General features: G+C 39.8%; 1 protein-coding gene across 1 annotated transcript; it reads left to right on the top strand.

Annotated features, from left to right (window-relative positions):
- Window positions 1-8,560: 8,560 nt before the first annotated feature.
- On the top strand, window positions 8,561-13,780 carry LOC137294904 (C-type lectin domain family 19 member A-like). The gene is made up of 4 exons (XM_067826074.1): window positions 8,561-8,705; window positions 9,535-9,743; window positions 10,760-10,852; window positions 12,170-13,780. Exons 1-4 carry the CDS (start codon window positions 8,632-8,634, stop codon window positions 12,349-12,351), a joined length of 558 nt encoding a protein of 185 aa, XP_067682175.1. The 5' UTR covers window positions 8,561-8,631; the 3' UTR covers window positions 12,352-13,780.
- Window positions 13,781-17,746: the final 3,966 nt, after the last annotated feature.

The following is a 17,746-nucleotide window of genomic DNA, read 5'->3' as shown; positions in this document are numbered from 1 at the left end:
GGGGGAGGTTGTCATACTGTCACCGACATTCTGTTAATATCTCCGCAGATTCGCCACTGATATACTCAATTGTTCTGACCCTATGTTTGTACATATACTTTGAGAGACCACATCCTGGTTAAAGGGAGTGAGGTTACCTGTTGTATTTATTTATGATGATATTTTGTTTATGCCTTTAACAACTTTAATATGATATGTGTGGTCGTTTGTCGTACCCTTTTGAAATAAAATGTTTAAAGGCGTTCTCTTTTGATTGCGTGCATTAGGTGAGACAATAATAGTTTTTTTTCAAAGTGAAACAGCTCCTGATTTAATTGGAGCTGTGGAGACATTTTCTATGCAGCATTCCACAAACATTTGTAGTCACTACACGGGAACCAATAATATACAATCAAAGCAACAAAACAATGTCCATGATCTTTAGGAAGCACAGTCGATTTTGCGATCATCAACATGTGTTTATGAATTAATGTCCAACAGTGACATAATAATAATCTACCGTAAAGGTACTGGTCAGAATATTGATCCTTCAGTAACCCATGCTTGCCGTAAGAGGCGACTAAGGGGAATTGGGTCGGGATCATGCAAGCTGACTTGGCTGAAACACGTGATCGGTTCCCAATTGCGCAGGTCGATGTTCATGGATGTTGATCACTGGATTGCCTGGTCCAGACTCGATTATTTACAGACCGCCGCCATATAGCTTCAATATTGCTGAGCGCGGCATAAAAGTAAACCCACTCACTCGTCAAAAGTAGCACACACCGCCCCCATCAACAAAACACACGCAAAAGCAAGTGACTGTTCACTTGAAGAACAAGTGGTACAAGTCTAAATACAGGGTTGAGGCAGACACCGAAGGCTGAGGCTGCTTGGATATTGTTCTGCATAAAGAGAAACTGACAAATGGATATATGAAGTAAAACCCTCTCATTACAAAACGGTTTCGCTGTGCTCTTAGATTTAGCTGAGGTGAGTAATTCAATGGCATGGAATAGGCTTTTTGCCCATGTTTGAACGATGTCAGATCATAGACATTGCTAAACAACGTGGGCTGATATACTAGAGATATATTATCTTCAGTTCAGTAACCTAACTTCATATACCCGATACACATTAAAGTCGAGTGACCTGACTTGACCAACGAGGGACACATTGGATGTCAGTGACTTGATTTGATATACCAGAGACACGTCAGAGTCCAGTTATTTGTCTTGATATTTTAGAAACACATTTGTCTTCAGTTACTCGGCTTGATATACCGGAGACACGTTGGAGGCCAGTTACTCGACTTGATATACCGGAGACACGTTGGAGTTTACAACTATCTTGCAAATTAAATAATGCTTAGCTATACCTATTACTAATAACGTTTTGATCGGTAATGTATCTCCACCTTTAGTAACGTATGCATAGGTAACATGCCCTATGTAACTGTTGCACCCTGACGTATGCCATTAGTAATAACATATCCCACATCAATAGTATGTATCATTAACGTATTTTCTGTAGTTACGTATGTATTGGTAACGTATTCCCTTCAGTACAAACACATGTTTAAAATTTTAGATCCATATTATCATTGGTACTTACTGAGTGCATATAACTGAATCAAACATAACATCATTGTTCAATTACATGTACAGTAAACTCATCACTTTACAAATTACCACAACATGATTGTCAAGTGAAGAGTTTGGTAAATCCACAGTTGCAACATATGTCATATTTGGGATTTCACTTTCTTAGTCAAGTACAAATTCTAGTTCTTTTTTGGGTGGAGTCCCATCCGGGATTCGAACGAGTACCCCCAGAGTCAGGCAATTAATCGCCAACAAAGTCAGCCGCCTTGCCACTTGCCAATTACACTTATCAGAGGGGTACACAAAAGTACGCAGTCTAGACTACCAGTTGTCCGACTTCCATTTTATGTGGAAGTCGCGGTGGCTGAGCTGGCTAGGCGGCTGACTTTGTGTGCTGGCGATTAGGTGCCTGACTCTGAGGGTGCGGGTTCGAATCCCGGATGGGACTCAACCCAAAAGGTACTAGAATTTGTATTTTACTAAGAAAATGAAATCCCAAATATGACATATGTTGCATTTGATCACTTTCTAAGTGACATTGTGTAATCATTCCACAGTTGGTTATCAAATCCACTTAGTCTGAGTAAAATGTCAATATCCGGTGTGACCGCCAGGAGCATTGATAACAACATGGCAGTGGTGAGCCATAGAAGAAAGGAGATACCGAATACTGCCTTGCTGAAGTGCTGTGCGCAGCTCTTGTATTGTCTGAGACCGCGGATTACACTGGTGCAAGCGTCGATCAAGAGTATCCCATAGACGTTCAGTGGGGGACAAATCGGGTGATCGAGAAGGCCAAGGTGACACTTGAACATTGTTTTGCTGGAGGAAGTCGTGTCAAACAGATGCAACGTGAGATCGATGATTTTCATGCTCCACAGATCAACCGTTGACGTTGATGAAAGGAACGATGTGACGTTGACCTGGACTTCCGGCAAAAAGTCTGTATTCTCATAGCCATTAGCTCACTGTCTGGTTGAAGATTCGGCGCAGTCCAGGAATTTGCTTTATTGTGGATGATGCGGTCGTGATGTTTGAACGAAGATGTTTCATGCGGGTGTAGCGATCCTGGGCGGCGATGGTAACTGTAGGTCAAACTGACTTGGGTCTGTCATTAACGTTCCCAGTATTGTTGCATCGGGTCCATAGGTTTGAGATTGTCTGTCTGGACACGCCGAAGTGCCTTATCATCTCATGCTGCGATGCCCGTCTTTATTAACGGCCGATGGCTTTGTGTCGTTGGGTTTCTGTCAGTCTTTTCAGTCATAGACTTCAGCCCAAGGTGATACACTATTTCATGTTGCGCTTGCATGAAGGCGCGTTTTAGCGATTCACTACATAGGTGAGTGTAACGTTATGTTTTTGTTCAACGTTTCTATTTTGAGACGTTTTAACGCCGGCAACCATTCAACCATTCTCCAACATGTTGGGATTCAGCATGGACTGGTTTGTGTCAAATATTTTCTTAAAATTAAAACTTTTCCAATGTCAAGTTACATTTTTTTCTTTGGAAGAGCATACATTAAAAAATAGACAAACCACTTATAGGATACGTGAGATAATATGAGATAGTATATTGTGTCCCCGAATTTATACAACATTGACACGTAAAAGACTGAAGGAGATTATTACTAAGTCACCCCAACATAGGAATCCTTGAATATCCGGGTTAGAACCTGTTTTGTAAGGAGCTGCTACCAATGTTGGTGCATTATTAGGCTCGTTGACTTGGCAATACACCCCACTTCCATAGATGGATGGTCATGGTGTCAGTCACTGGGTTATCTGGGTCATACTCGATGATTTACAGACTGCCATACATTTATATTATTGAGTTCGGCGTTAAACAACAACAACAACAACAACCACAACAACAACAAAAAAACCCAAAAAAAACAACAAAAAAACAAAAAAAAACACCCCGCAACATACAAAATACTTGGGCCTTAGAGGGATATTATTCAGTGAGCGAGTATAGTTTTATGGCGCTTTGAACAATGTTAGACAACATCATGGCAGGTGACACCAGAAATTTCCATAGCCTTTTGCACCCATGTGGGGAATCGGAATCGGCTCTTCGGCAAGACGAACGAACGCTTTACAAACTTGGCTGTCCCACAGGCCTTGATGGATATTTATTTACATACACCGCTTGTAAACGATATTAAAGATTTGTTATGTTAAGGTGTGCATCAGGTGACATTCCTGTTTAATGAAGCCTTACACCTTTACACCTCAATCAAAAACAATTTTATAACAGAGCTCACGCATGACTAAAGGGCGTCTACGTGCGTCCGTGCGTCTGTCTCACTGCTTATCTTGATCTGCATTTTGACAGTTCAATGACGTTATAATGTCTGTAATATCATCATTACTACTTCAGAAGACCTCATTTTAGAGGACAAATAACTTAAGGAATTTAGAGAATTAAATCTGAAAAGACACATTATTTCAGAGAAATGAGTTTCGGAAGTGTTTAGAAAAGCCACAAAAGAACACAGAAAAAATATCAATTATGCTTGAATGTCCTTGGACGTTTTCACTATCTATACAACAAACGTAGAAGATAAGATTGATGTAACGATAGTAACGATGATAACTGAAAAATATGTAAATAACAATGTATATTTAAAACGTCTTTGTCCTGGAAAACACGGCCACATTAAACCACATGCGGTAATTGAAAGGATCGATAAGTGTAATCAATAATATATTGTACAAAATATGTATGATGCCATGCCAAACACTCTTCCATCAATGGGTTCGTGTTAAGCAAGTGCATGTAGTATACACTGATCGAACTATGGAACGCCGATATGCAGCTTGGACAGTAGGGTAGTCTGCTAGCCTGGTGGCTCGGTGGTAAAGCGTTGACTCGTCACGCCGAAGCTCCGGGTTCGATTTCCCACATGGGTACAACACGTGAAGCCCATTTCCGGTGTCCCCGCCGTGATATTGCTGGAGTATTGTTAGAGGTGGTGTCAAACCCAACTGACTCATTTACTCAAACAGTATTTTGCAACTGGGGATGAGTGGCAGATTGCTAGAGGTTTGTCATCAGGGAAACAGTGCACATAAGTAATGAAGTCCAGTTAGGGGAAATGTTCCTCATGTATCGTTTTTTATCGTTTTTTAGGCCATCAATATTATGTATCAAAGCATGATTTTAACTGGAGATAATGTTTTAACCTATAAGATGTACTTTTGTCAGCAAACATTACTTGCACATTACACTCACATATGCGTTGCTTAAACAGCATTGAAAACCTATCCATATCGCCAATATCCTGAAACCACCACACATCACCAAATCCAAACCTGAAAAGTAGCTGCCTTAGACCACTCGCCCATGTTGTCCTGCCAGATTCATCGAGTTGTTTCATTAAAAGATAACACTGCCTGGGATATCTGCTATTATCCATCCTCAAAAGTTTGCACCAATACTTAACACATTTAACATGATAATCTATATACAATCGATGTCTACCACACTCTGCCAAAACAGCATTACTAGAATTATATTTGCTAACGCCCAGCACAAACTTACAGAAATTAGAATGTAATGATTCTAACACTGAATATCTCTGAAATCCCCAGACTTCAGCACCATATAGCAACACAGGCTTAATTTTAATGTCGAATAGTTTAAATGCAATATTAGCTGGCAATCCCGGGAGCATAAAAAGTAACTTTTTGATGAAAAACAGCGTCTTGTTGCCTTTGACAGCTAACGTGTCTACACACTTTGACCAAGACAATCTATTTGAAAACAAAATGCCCAAATAATTATAATACGTAGTAACCTTTATCTGAGAGCCACTAAAGAACCATTTTTCATAACGTCTTAATATACCACCATTTCTGAAAACCATGACTTCCGTTTTATCTAAATTAACTTGAAGACCCCACTTATCGCAAAAACTACCAAGAATATCTATCTTCCGCTGCAGTCCAATGGTACTGTCATCAACTAAACACAAATCATCTGCATATAGTAATAATAATATTTCCATAAACTCTTGGCCAACTGATATACCTCTTAGAGTGGACGATTCTATCATATTCTGAAGTTCTAACATAAACATGGAAAATAACGTTGGGCTATTTTATACACCCTTGACGAACACCACTTAATGAATCAAAGAACTCCGACACTGTAGTGTTAGAGAGTTTAACGGCACACTGAATTTTAGAATTTTAGTTCTTTAACAAAACAAGTATACGACCATGAACACCATTCTTCATTATGGAGTCCCAAAGAAGTTTCCTGTTAATAGAGTCAAAAGCCTTTTTGAAATCTACAAAAATGCAATAAAATCTCATGCCCTTCTTAGATAGATATTTTTGAACCAAACATTGTAGAGTAAAAATATTATCTACAGTAGAGTATCCGCGTCTAAATCCAGCGTGTGCTTCTGGGATCTTCTCATACAAATCGGAAAACTGAGCTAATCTGTCATTCATAACCGCAGTCAAACATTTTCCTAGCGTGTCCATCAAGGATATATCTCTATAATTATTAACATCTTTCACACTTCCCTTCTTATGTAAAGGTATAATAATACTTTTAGCCCACGTAGAAGGAAACACTCCCGTACGCATGATACAATTAAATAATACTGTCAAATATGGAACTAAAGTACTACAACATTTCATAATTATTTCCGGCGGTAGACCATCTTGTCCAGGTGCAGTCCCGCATTTTAGCCTGTTTATGGCACTATATACTTCACTCTCTGATATATCTGAGTTCAAAATGCTATTTAAGGTTACGTCTTGACAGAAGTTACAGTTCTCCTCAGTGTGGTTGCATTCATATAAAGTTGCAGACTCCATATTATCAGGGTCCACTTGAATATCCGTCAGATTAAGAACTCGTTTAAAGTACTCAGTCAGCTTCTCCGGGGGGGATATTATCTCTATTTGTCTTATCCTTTGTCTGAGTTAACGATTTGAGCTTTCTCCAAAATAATTTACCGTTATTACTGGTGGCCACGAGATCATTTACACAGTCATCTTCATATACACTTTTCTTTTTTCTGCACACACGTCGGTATTCATTTCTAACGTGTTGGTATTCTTTAAGAGTTTCTTTATCCCCCGTTCCCCCGATCCTCAGGGATATCTGAGGAGGAGGAAAGAGGGGTGAGGGGCGTGCGCGCGCTCAACCCCGCATCCCATCGACATCCTACAACATAAATAAAATAAATAAGATCATATAGTAATTATGGGATAATATATTTTTCTCATCCCCAAAGGAAATGTGAAGGGAATGAATCGGCAGAAGTCAACGGCCAATCACGATGCGATGATTGGGGTAATGTTAACACTAACAAAATCAGTGGGTGTCATATTGAAACATGTCGGTGAAAACCATTAACCATCAATAACACACAAGGCGGAAAATTTAAATCACGCAATTAATTTTTTCAAGGAATGTCTGCATAAACGTTATTGTTCATTAACAGACAGTATTACCTACGGGAAATCCTTTAGTGAGCATTGATAAAACCTAATAGCGAAAGCAGTCAATGACTGTAATAAAGGCGAAGAATTTATCTTTCAGTTGTTTGTATTGAGCTTGGGGGGATTGGACGATTCGACCCAAATTGATAAACGGAATAAATATTCGTAGAAACACCCAATTAAAGATGAGAATGTGATATTGTTCAATATTTACTTTCTGAATGTTTGGCACGTGTATCCTTGGAGACCGTTACTGGGAGAACCTATCAGGCATGCTGTTGTGCAAGAGGGGCATTGGACAGTGACAGTGCCATGGCTGACGTCGGTCGGGTAATATTCGGCTTCGTGTTGATCAGCATTTGTGCGAGAGGTAACACATGTGTTTTATGTAATGAAATTGTCCCTCAGATATCTTTCAGAAAATATAATGTGCTACTTTATGAAGGTACATTATCTGATACACGTGAAGATCCGGGTTAGAATTGTTTTCGGCAACCCATGCTTGTCATAAAAGGCGACTGACGGATCGGGTGATCGATGCTCATGATATTGATCACCGGATTGTCTGGTCCACACTGGAATATTGGACCGCTGTCACGTGACTGATTGCTGAGTGCGGCTAGAATACAAAATATTCGCAAAATCTCAAATATACAAATAGATCTCTGAATGAACGTAAAAGATTACAAGTAATATTATCCATTTGTTGTCATTTATATGTCTTATTTTAAATTTCTACTAATTCACATTTCAGTTTTTATTTTTGTAAACTGACGAGCAAACAAAGTACACAGGTTGTGTTTCTTCCAATAAGATAAAAAAGTAACGAAACCATTTGATGAAATGGAAAATGTATGTTGAAGTAGACTGCAATACATGTGTTTTGTCAGCAAAATGACATTGTAACAACAAACAGCGATGCAGTGATGACCACTGCAGGGGATTCCTAACATGCTGGAAGATCAAGGTCATTCCACGTATCGGTCGGTAGGCCGATATGCCAGCAGTACAAAGTCGGCTTGTGACTGTGAATCGGGTCACTCGGCGACCCAGTGACGTGTCTGCTAATGACGTCACCGTCAACATCCGGTTGCGTAGGGGAATAACCCGTAGATTGCGATCAATCTTGGTATGTTATCGTGACATTTTTGCCAAATGATTGTTCCGTCTTCACAGATAAACAGGTTTTATACCCTCAGTACGAATATGTGCTCGTGCAGAGGACAGTAATCGCAATTTTGCGAAATTTCCTACAAAACACGTACAAATGTTTTAGGTTGCATTTTGGCAGATGAAACATGATGGATGCGTTCTGTACAATCAGTGTTCTTCAATGATTCTAAGAGTTAGAACGCAAATTTTGGATTGCAGCAACAATTACACCTGAGTGCTTTCTTTTGTTTGTTGGTTTAGTTTAAAGATAAAGCATTACATTTATGTCTTATTGATGATTTTAAATTGTCGTAATGTTTTGCGTCTATCTGAAGAAAAGTACTCGGTTGAAGGTCACGGACAATACTTGTTCCTGAGTGATACCTGGTATCCATGGACTCTGGCACGTGCATGTTGCCGGACCCATAACATGGAGTTGGTCAAGATTGAAACACCTGAGGAAAACAGTTGGATCTACGACATGGTCCAGAAAATCACTTTTGAGTAAGTACATCAGATCGATGTTAGTCTTTCACCATGGTCGTCGTGGAAACGTTGGCGTTTTTTTAGTAACACACTAGGAGTGAATGAGCGAGTTTAGTTCTACGCAGTTTATAGCAATATTACAGCTGTATAGCAGCGGGGAACACAAAAAATGGGCCTCGCAGTTCCCGTTTTTGAAATCGATCTTGGGTCTTTGGCGTCACGAGCGAGCGCTTTAGAAATGTTAAGAAGACATTAAAATGGGCTTCACACACTTCTCCCATTTGTGGAATCGAACCTGGTTTGTCCGACTGAACAACTTGAACACCAGTCTTTCCTGCGAGGGATCCCGGAAAACGTCGAAAGAGACTGAGCATGATTTGGCCTATTATTATTACACTATAGTTAATTAAGGCAGTCTGACAATCCATTCGCCCTTGGCAGGGTGCTGTATACTTAATAACACAGAATAAAATTATACAAAATGTATACATACCGGGTTAAATCACCCGAATATGCCGGTCGATTAGTAAGTACAGGAATTAATTGTCTACTTCCCAAAATGTATATTTCTCATGACACTGTTTATATTATACTGGGGAACCAAAAGTTTGTGCATAAAACAATCCAGTTTTGGCATTGCATGATCTTCTATTTCTGTTCTAATAGTAAGACTTTGGGCCATCGTTATCACTATCCAGGCAATAACTTGGCAGCGGAGACGCGCACAGTTCATACAAGTGTAGTTACGCGAGACATGCGAACACTTTAATCATTCGGCTGCTACAGTGCTCGGAAAACGTACAAGTCCTTCTACAGAGAACCTGCAAGTGCATGCTTGTCGTTTCAGTGGTGGTTATTACATCTGGACTGGTGCACTCCACAATTCAACTGCGGGCACTTACATGTGGCGTGACGAAACGCCGGTCACGTGCTCAGTGTGGGCACCTGCTGAACCAAGTGGTCACGCATGTGTGAGTGGCCGCTTCGTGCCAGGCGACATACAGTGGGATGCCCACAGATGTGACACTGCTTATCCTTATGTGTGTGAGATTCCAGGTACTGTGTTGATGTTTGTGCGACCCGTGAATTTCCGGGTTAGAAATGATCTTCAGTAACCCATGGTTGTCGTTAGAGGCGAATAACGAGTTCGGGTGGTCAGGCCCGCTGACTTGGTTGACTCATGTCATTGGATCCCAGTTGCGTAGATCGATGCTCATGCTGTTGATCACTGGATTCTCTGGTCCAGACTTCATTATTATTTACAGACCGCCGCCATTTTGCTGGAATATTGCTGAGTGCGGTGGAAAACTACTCACTCACTGATGTTTGTGCAAGCGTACTGTGGATTTATTTAATCTTTCGTGGCATATACGATTTCTTACTGATTCGAAATATTACGACCGAAAATGTAGAAATTGACAACCGTGTCTTCGATACATGCAAGACCCGTCAAGGTCCAGGGGTAGAATAGGCCTTCAGCAACCCATGCTTGCCATAAAAGGCGACTGTGCTTGTCTTAAGAGGCGACTAACGGGATCGGGTGGTCAGGCTCGCTGGCATCGGTTCCCAATTGCGCAGATCGATGCTCATGTTGTTAATCACTGGATTGTCTGGTCCAGACTCGATTATTTACAGACCGTCGCCATATAGCTGGACTATTGCTGAGTGCGGCGTAAAACTAAACTCATTCACTCACTCGATGCATGCAAAGAAAACAGGAACCAACTGGAGAAAAAAAACTTTGTCAAGTTAATAATTCATAATTTGTCAGGTGTGGATGAACGAATGGAGGTTAAGGCTGGTTTCAGCAATGTTCTTTTAATATTCTGAGGGAGATACAAGAACTGACTAAACTTTAGCAAGTCGGTCCCGATGTCGATAATATGTAGTTCTGAAAACAATATATTCATGTAAGTTTATGACATAGCGCTGCGTCAGAACAAGTCGGCTCACAAAAATTCATATTCATTTTTTTGTCTCTCATAACTGTATGTTGTAGTAATAAAGAATGACACTGAGTTTCACAACAGCACCCCCGGCTCTGTAACAACCTCTGCTCCTCTTGGATACAGATACCCCGACTGCTCAGACCTTCACCCCTGCGGGGAACTGCCCAAAGACAATCAAAGACTTTGCGCTGTCGGACACTAGAGTTGGCCCTGGAGGTAGACATGTTACAATTCATTCACTTAAACCGTCCATCATTTGGTTGATATGTTGCATACTAAATGATATGGTTCTCTGTGGTTGTGCTAAAGGTTTCTTCGTTTGTTGTTTAACGCAATTTGCAACAAACAGCAGTATTCCAGCTATATGGCGGCGATCCGTAAATAAACAGGTATGAACTAGACAATCCAGTGATCAAAATCATTAGCAACGATCTACTCAATCGGGATACTGTGACATGTGTCAGCCAAGTCAGCGAGCCTGAAAACCCGATCCCATTAGTCACCTTTTACAAGCATGGGTTGCTGAAAAGCAATTCTAACCCGGAAGTTCAGGGGTAATAATGGATCCTATGTTGTAAAATGTTCGTCACTCACATTGAGCCATACTCTCGTAACAGGTTTGAAAAGCGATTTAACTATCGGTTCAAGAATACTGCATGTGCATAGCTACATCTATCCGCATGTACGTTTGGTGTTTGTATGATTCCGGACAAATGTCGGTTTTGCAGTGCTGCACTTCTGAAATATCAGTTTAATATGGATATGAAGCTCAGATACAGTGTACGGGCTACAGGGCAGGGCAACAACAAGTTCCTTACTTTCGCGGTATGACCCGGTTTGGTGGTCAAACCACGACCTTCTCCTATTAATGCATCCTCAATATCTCCAGGGTATACGTTCCGATAAGTCTCCACAATAGGATGTTATGCAGGCAGATACTCTGTCAACTACGAGGATGGATTAACAATCTGAAGAGCTCGTAAAATCTGTGGTACTTCTACGATACTTGACAGTCGCTGTCAGTAACATTCAAGGTACACCACGGGGGAAGTCAACCAGTTGTACGAGACTTCGGTCACTGGGGGTTACTTCATTTTCACCCGTGTTTCAATGGCCATTTAACAAAATTTCAGGATAAAAATTGTGGGGGTTGGGGAGGGGGGGCGGGGGGGACGCACCCCTGCGCGCCGCATCCCCCGCTGGATCCGCCCATGTTGAACATGCTTACTGCCACTTGCATATCATCGTATCAAATCACTGGATTGTCTGATCAAGGTTTGATTATGTACGGACAGCTCTCATATGGCTGGAAAGGACCGGCGTTACACAACAAGCAAACAAATCCAGGGTTCGCAATGTGGTAAAATGTGTGTCGAACCGATATGATAGCGATGGAGACATTGTGGATTGAGATACTTGGGGCACGGGAATTCTCTCCATTTGACCACTGCGGTAGTCCAGAAAGAACGTCGATTGTGATATCATAATTCACGGTATATATAGTCATGATTGCATGTTGTTTTTTTTTCACAGGAAAGGTTCAGAACGACTTCATTGATGGTAGGTTTGTGTTCCCCAACTCCACGGACTGGACATATTTCGGGGATATAGAGCTATCTCCCATAGAAGACTGCACGCTCATGTGCCTGGAAACGCCCGGATGCAATCACGTGACCTACTTCGATGACTTCACGTGTCGTCTGTACGGCTTGTAACGCTGGCTCAATCTTACCTATTCAGTGTCTGAACTCCACTCAACATTTCTGGTATACAGTGTTTCGTCTTTGCTGACGCCGTATGTGGATTCACAGTACTTCAACTTTGATGATACATGTCGCTTACACAACGCTTGCTCTCTGTTGGCAATAGTGTACTTGACATTCGAAAATTTCAAACGTCGGATATTGCAGTCTTTGACCTTTCATGACTTCACATGTCGTCAGTGCACTGCTTGGTCGTCGATTACTTTACATGTCGTCAGTGCAATGCTTGATCTTTCATTACTTTACATGTCGTCAGAGCAGTACTTGACTTCGGATTACTTTACATGCCGTCAATGCAGTGCTTACCTTTAGGTGTCTTTATCGTCCATGTGTTGAGTAAAACCGCCGATTAAAAGACAAATAATATGGATGACAACTTCCTGTACATTGTATGTGACAACGTTTCTGGGCTATTCCCTGCTCCTTCGCCAGGTGAACTGATACAAACAAGATCCATCAATGACTATATATTCTAATCTGTACAAGAAGTCAGTGTTGCACGTATATACAATAAATGAATAAGAAACGTGATGAAAGGACGAGGTGTACAGAAAAAGGGTATATTGTTTACACAAGGGAAGATTTTTCACAAGGGACAAGGGATTAGCAGATATGGGTAGAAGCAAGTAAAGATCTAATTGACTTCACATGCACTGGGTAGGTACACTCCTTAGTCCATGTTCAGCTGCGGTTGTAATTGTCTGATTAATAGCTGCGGTTGTAATTGTCGTTAAAGACTGTAATAGTTCCAGCAAACGAATGCACCGTAATTCTGTTAATTAGTAAACAGTTGTCTGAAAGTAGTGCTCACGTTTACAAAACGTTCATGTTGTTAGGACAGCACAATAATCGCTCTGCATACAAAAGGCAAGGATTCGAATCCCCACATATGTATGGAAGAACTTATGTATAAGTAATGAGGAAATGAAATCAGAATCTCATATTGTTTAACAAAGAATTCCATGTTGGTTGTAGATTATACTTGCATTACGGCAGCGGTGATGGTAGACATGTCGGAGGCACCCCCTTTGGGCTGGGCTGTTTAAATCACACGCACAGCCCCATAGTGGTGCAGTTAGTGCTTTTACCAATATTCTAGCAATATCACGACCGGTGACACACGAGAAATGGGCTTCAGACGTGGTGCCCATGGGGGGGAATCGTACCCAAGCCTCCGATGTAACGAGCGAGCAAGGTTACTGGATGCAGTGCCCCACAGACATGACACAAACCAAAACAAACTCAGACACACATATTGTTTATCATCAGTCCGAATGAAATTTGTGCTTTGTGAAATGTCAGTAAGATGTTTTTGAAAGCAATTGTGTATTCCAGTCAGAAATTGTTCAGTATTGTTTTGAAAATAAAATTAGTTCTTGGTCGCATTTGAATTGGGCTAATCCTTTAAGGTAAAATGGGGTTAACGTCGTGCTTTCTTTCGCTCCTCCTTTTGAAAGAGTCCGCAGGGGATTCCGACATACAACTAAGCTCTTGCTAGTCTGTGCTAGTTCCAGAGGCGACCCAATGGCTTGGCTGACAGCGTGTCATTGAGTCGCTCCACGTCATATGAATCACAGGATTGTCGGGACCAGAGTCAATCATATTTACTCACTGCTATCAAACAGCTGGAACTTTGAGTTACGCGATTAGTGGCGTGCGTTTTGTATCTCCAGATGTATTTGATAAAATCTAAGCAGTCATTTCGGTTGATGCTCAGCTCATTCCTAGGGAAGGAAAAATACTGAATTCCCATAAACTCCTACCTCAATGAAACTAAAGATATTCTTTTCATCCCACTAAAATCATCTGCCACCTTTTTTCAAACTGTCAACCCGATCAGTATGTGTTGACATGTTGTAATGAAGAAAACTTCCGAAGTAACAATAACAAAGTCTTGACTTGGATTTCATTTAGATTATAATTATATACCTACAGATATACTGCATACGTAGTTGGTAATATGTTTTATATACATCGCAAGAGTGAGTGAGTTCAGCTTTACGTCACTTTCAGCAATATTCCAGCAATACCATGGCGGACCACACCAGAAACAGGCCTACCACGCAAATAGCGAACAATTCAACAGAACAGCTATCAACAAGTGAGCGTTCATAAATGGGGCTCAGTCATCTTCAATATTAAATCAATGCATTTCGAGCAACTGCGAAATAAGGGAAATGGGTCTATATCATAAAAACTGAACTCACATACACCCTGAACAGATGAAAAAAATCACCAAAATAGGTAAATAAGCTTCCAAAACTGCAACACACAATTAATATCCTCTAACACCGAAACCAGGGATAATCTAAAACCTGTCTACAATCTATAATCTGTATATAGTCACCCTGCCGTAACAAACGCTCCGTAACGGAAAACCAATTGTTTGAAATGGAAACAAAACGAGCTTATCAGCTACGAGAGCGCCCGGTCGTCGAGCGTAGTGAAGGTCATAGCATCCCGAAACGGCATAAATATCGACACAGATTGTGGCGAGGGGAAACAGGTAATGTATTTCGTCACCATGAGTCTATAAAAAAATTAGCTGGTCTTGAAAATGTGATATCAGGATGTAGCGCATCAACCCCGTATTGTACTACGCTTCAAAACTATATTTATACTTGTCAGTGTCAGGCTGGTGATTCTGCAGAGTTTGGTCTCTCGTTCGACCAAATAGTGTTTGATCTGAAAATTCCAACGTTTGAGTGTATTCATAGTAAAAAATAAAAAGTCAAAATCGGGCAACTTTGCGTTCAATGAGGGAAGGAAACATGAACTTGACAAGTGGGCTTCCCACATGTGAGGGAATGTCGAAGGGAGATAAGCACTGTTATTTGACAACGATAATAAATTAGAGTTATGCGCCCTTTGTTTGCAGTCACAAAACATGGCGGAATACTAATAAAAACAGGTATTTGATTCGATGGGCGTGGGAAAATGAATGTCTGCGTGAAGTACCCATTTCAATCCAATGCTTGCAAAACAGTATGTAAATATGGGCAAAATAACTGATTTTTAAAGTGACATTGGGACGGTTGATGATACGAATAATTCATTAATGACATTTGACAGCTCAGCTGAGACGCTTATTTGATTATGGAATCCCATGGTAATTTGATTAAAGGTGCACAATGAACTATGTTGTAGTTACTCAAAAGTAAAACGTATGTATTGAAGTTTTGGATGGTTTCAGAGTGTAGATGCCATCTTTCTTACCCCGAAGCTTGGCTATCTGTAACACAAGTTACACGGTATATATTCCCATTTCCTGAAACGTATCCATTGACTCGATTGTTTGTTCCAGATGAAAATCGCACGTGCAATGTTTAGACTGCTGTTGAAATTAAAAATTTGGTGGTTTATGGTTATCGATTAACTGTGCCAAATCATTGAAAGATATTTTTCATTGTCAAAATATCCATCAACCAAACCACGATTCTACTGCCCCTGCACATTCTTGCATATAGATTCAGAATACAAACGGATTTATAATTGCAAAGTGGAACCCAATTTGAACAACGAAAATATGAGGTGAAAGCTGTCTCTTTCACGCTGAAAATGTCAGACAGTGTTAAAGAAAGCAGTCATTTTGTTAGTCATGGCCAGATGAGCTATATGAGGCAGCACGTTAATGAAAATATTCAACACTCACGAGAAAAGTGATAATATATGTTTTATTCATTTTGTAATTTTATGCATTACAAAAGAAAGTATATGTTGCTTAGACATAACAGACCTATGATATATATGGCAATGTTATAAAAGATGATCCCGTAACCAGTTCACAATAACAAAGTCAGTGTTCTCCACAACTCATGAACTCTGAAGTCTGATTTGGCAGCTTTAACCATTGTTATCATGCTGTTTGCTGTTACAGGATCCCATGTGAAAAACTGAAATGTTAAGTTCAGCAGTTCTAATGAATGTTCCATGTTATAAAGAAGTGTTCTGTTAGATATGATTATGTCTTGAGCAATGTTTCTTTTTCAATGCAGAACGCATCTAATTAATTGCTATACTTTTTTTTGAAACAGGTAGCCTACATCTGTTAAAAACTAAAAGTATTGATGCTTTGCATTAACAATATGTTGAACGTATTACATTGCAAATATGATCTTGTATGAACCTTATGACAGGATGATATTGCAAATGTGATTGAATATATGATGTACATGAAATGATAATGATAATTTGCATGATGAATATGCATTGTAACATATGCACTGACTATTTTTTGTGGAAATGCATGAAAATGTTGAAACACTCATAAAATACTCTCCACTGTTCAACCTGTGACAAAACAAACCTGATTTCATATTGCTCACACAGATCAAGCTAGTGTTAGTAATTAGGATCTGTGTGAGACTGACAGTAATCCAAAGTTCATAAAAAGACAGACAATTTCAGACAAATGCCAAACTGTTGTTGTAAATATGTTAGCATAATTTTATAGATGTCAACATGCATGGGATAGTTTCATATGTATTGTGTTATTTTTACAAAATGTTGGTAGTGAGATGCATGTTAAAACTGGAATCATCTCTTATGGAATGTGTTATGAAATGATTTAATTATGATACAGAATATTTGTTTTTCATATGTTAAGTCATAAGTTCTGAACTAATTCCCCTGACAATCGTGACATTAATTCTATAAAGTGACCTCCACATCATGTATATGCTGTAAGTAATTATTGATTATGTGCTGAGAGAACAGAATAGAAAGTTTATGGTAGCCAAATAAAGGACATGCCCCATCTTGAAGTGTGCAGAAACTAATTACAGATAATTAATTAACATGCAAATTCGTGAGTTAAAGTTTAATGTTGCATTATGCATTATTTCATGCATATGTCAATGTGACCAAGTTTATACGTTTGTGAAGGTGAAGGATATGCACACCATAAACACCTGGTGTCATCATTGATTCTCAGTGGTCTATTCAAATAATGGTGACAATTACTAAGTATTTTTTCCTTTACACCAAGTGGAATTTGTTTTTGAGGACAGATGAGACTGGGATTTCTTTTGCATTATCAATCTGTATTCTTTTTTTTGGTCACGATATCGTACTAGTTGTCTTTTGTAAGAGCTGTCTTGTTACTGATATATTCAAATACTGAATACTAATTTTGTAAGCAAGCATTGTTCAGGATCTTATGTACAGTTAAGAAAACTAATGATTGAATTTAAGAAATTCTTGTAGAAAATTCCTAATGGAAATCTGTATGATTTCATGTGATAACTGCTCACTTATTGTTCATGTTTACAGAGACAGAATTTTTAGTCATATAACAGTGATGTTTATATATATATATTATAATCTGTTAATCATGTATTTTTCTATG

Source organism: Haliotis asinina, chromosome 8 (genome assembly GCF_037392515.1).
Source record: "Haliotis asinina isolate JCU_RB_2024 chromosome 8, JCU_Hal_asi_v2, whole genome shotgun sequence".
NCBI classification, from domain to species: domain Eukaryota; kingdom Metazoa; phylum Mollusca; class Gastropoda; order Lepetellida; family Haliotidae; genus Haliotis; species Haliotis asinina.
This window is presented reverse-complemented; position numbering and strand designations above follow the sequence as displayed.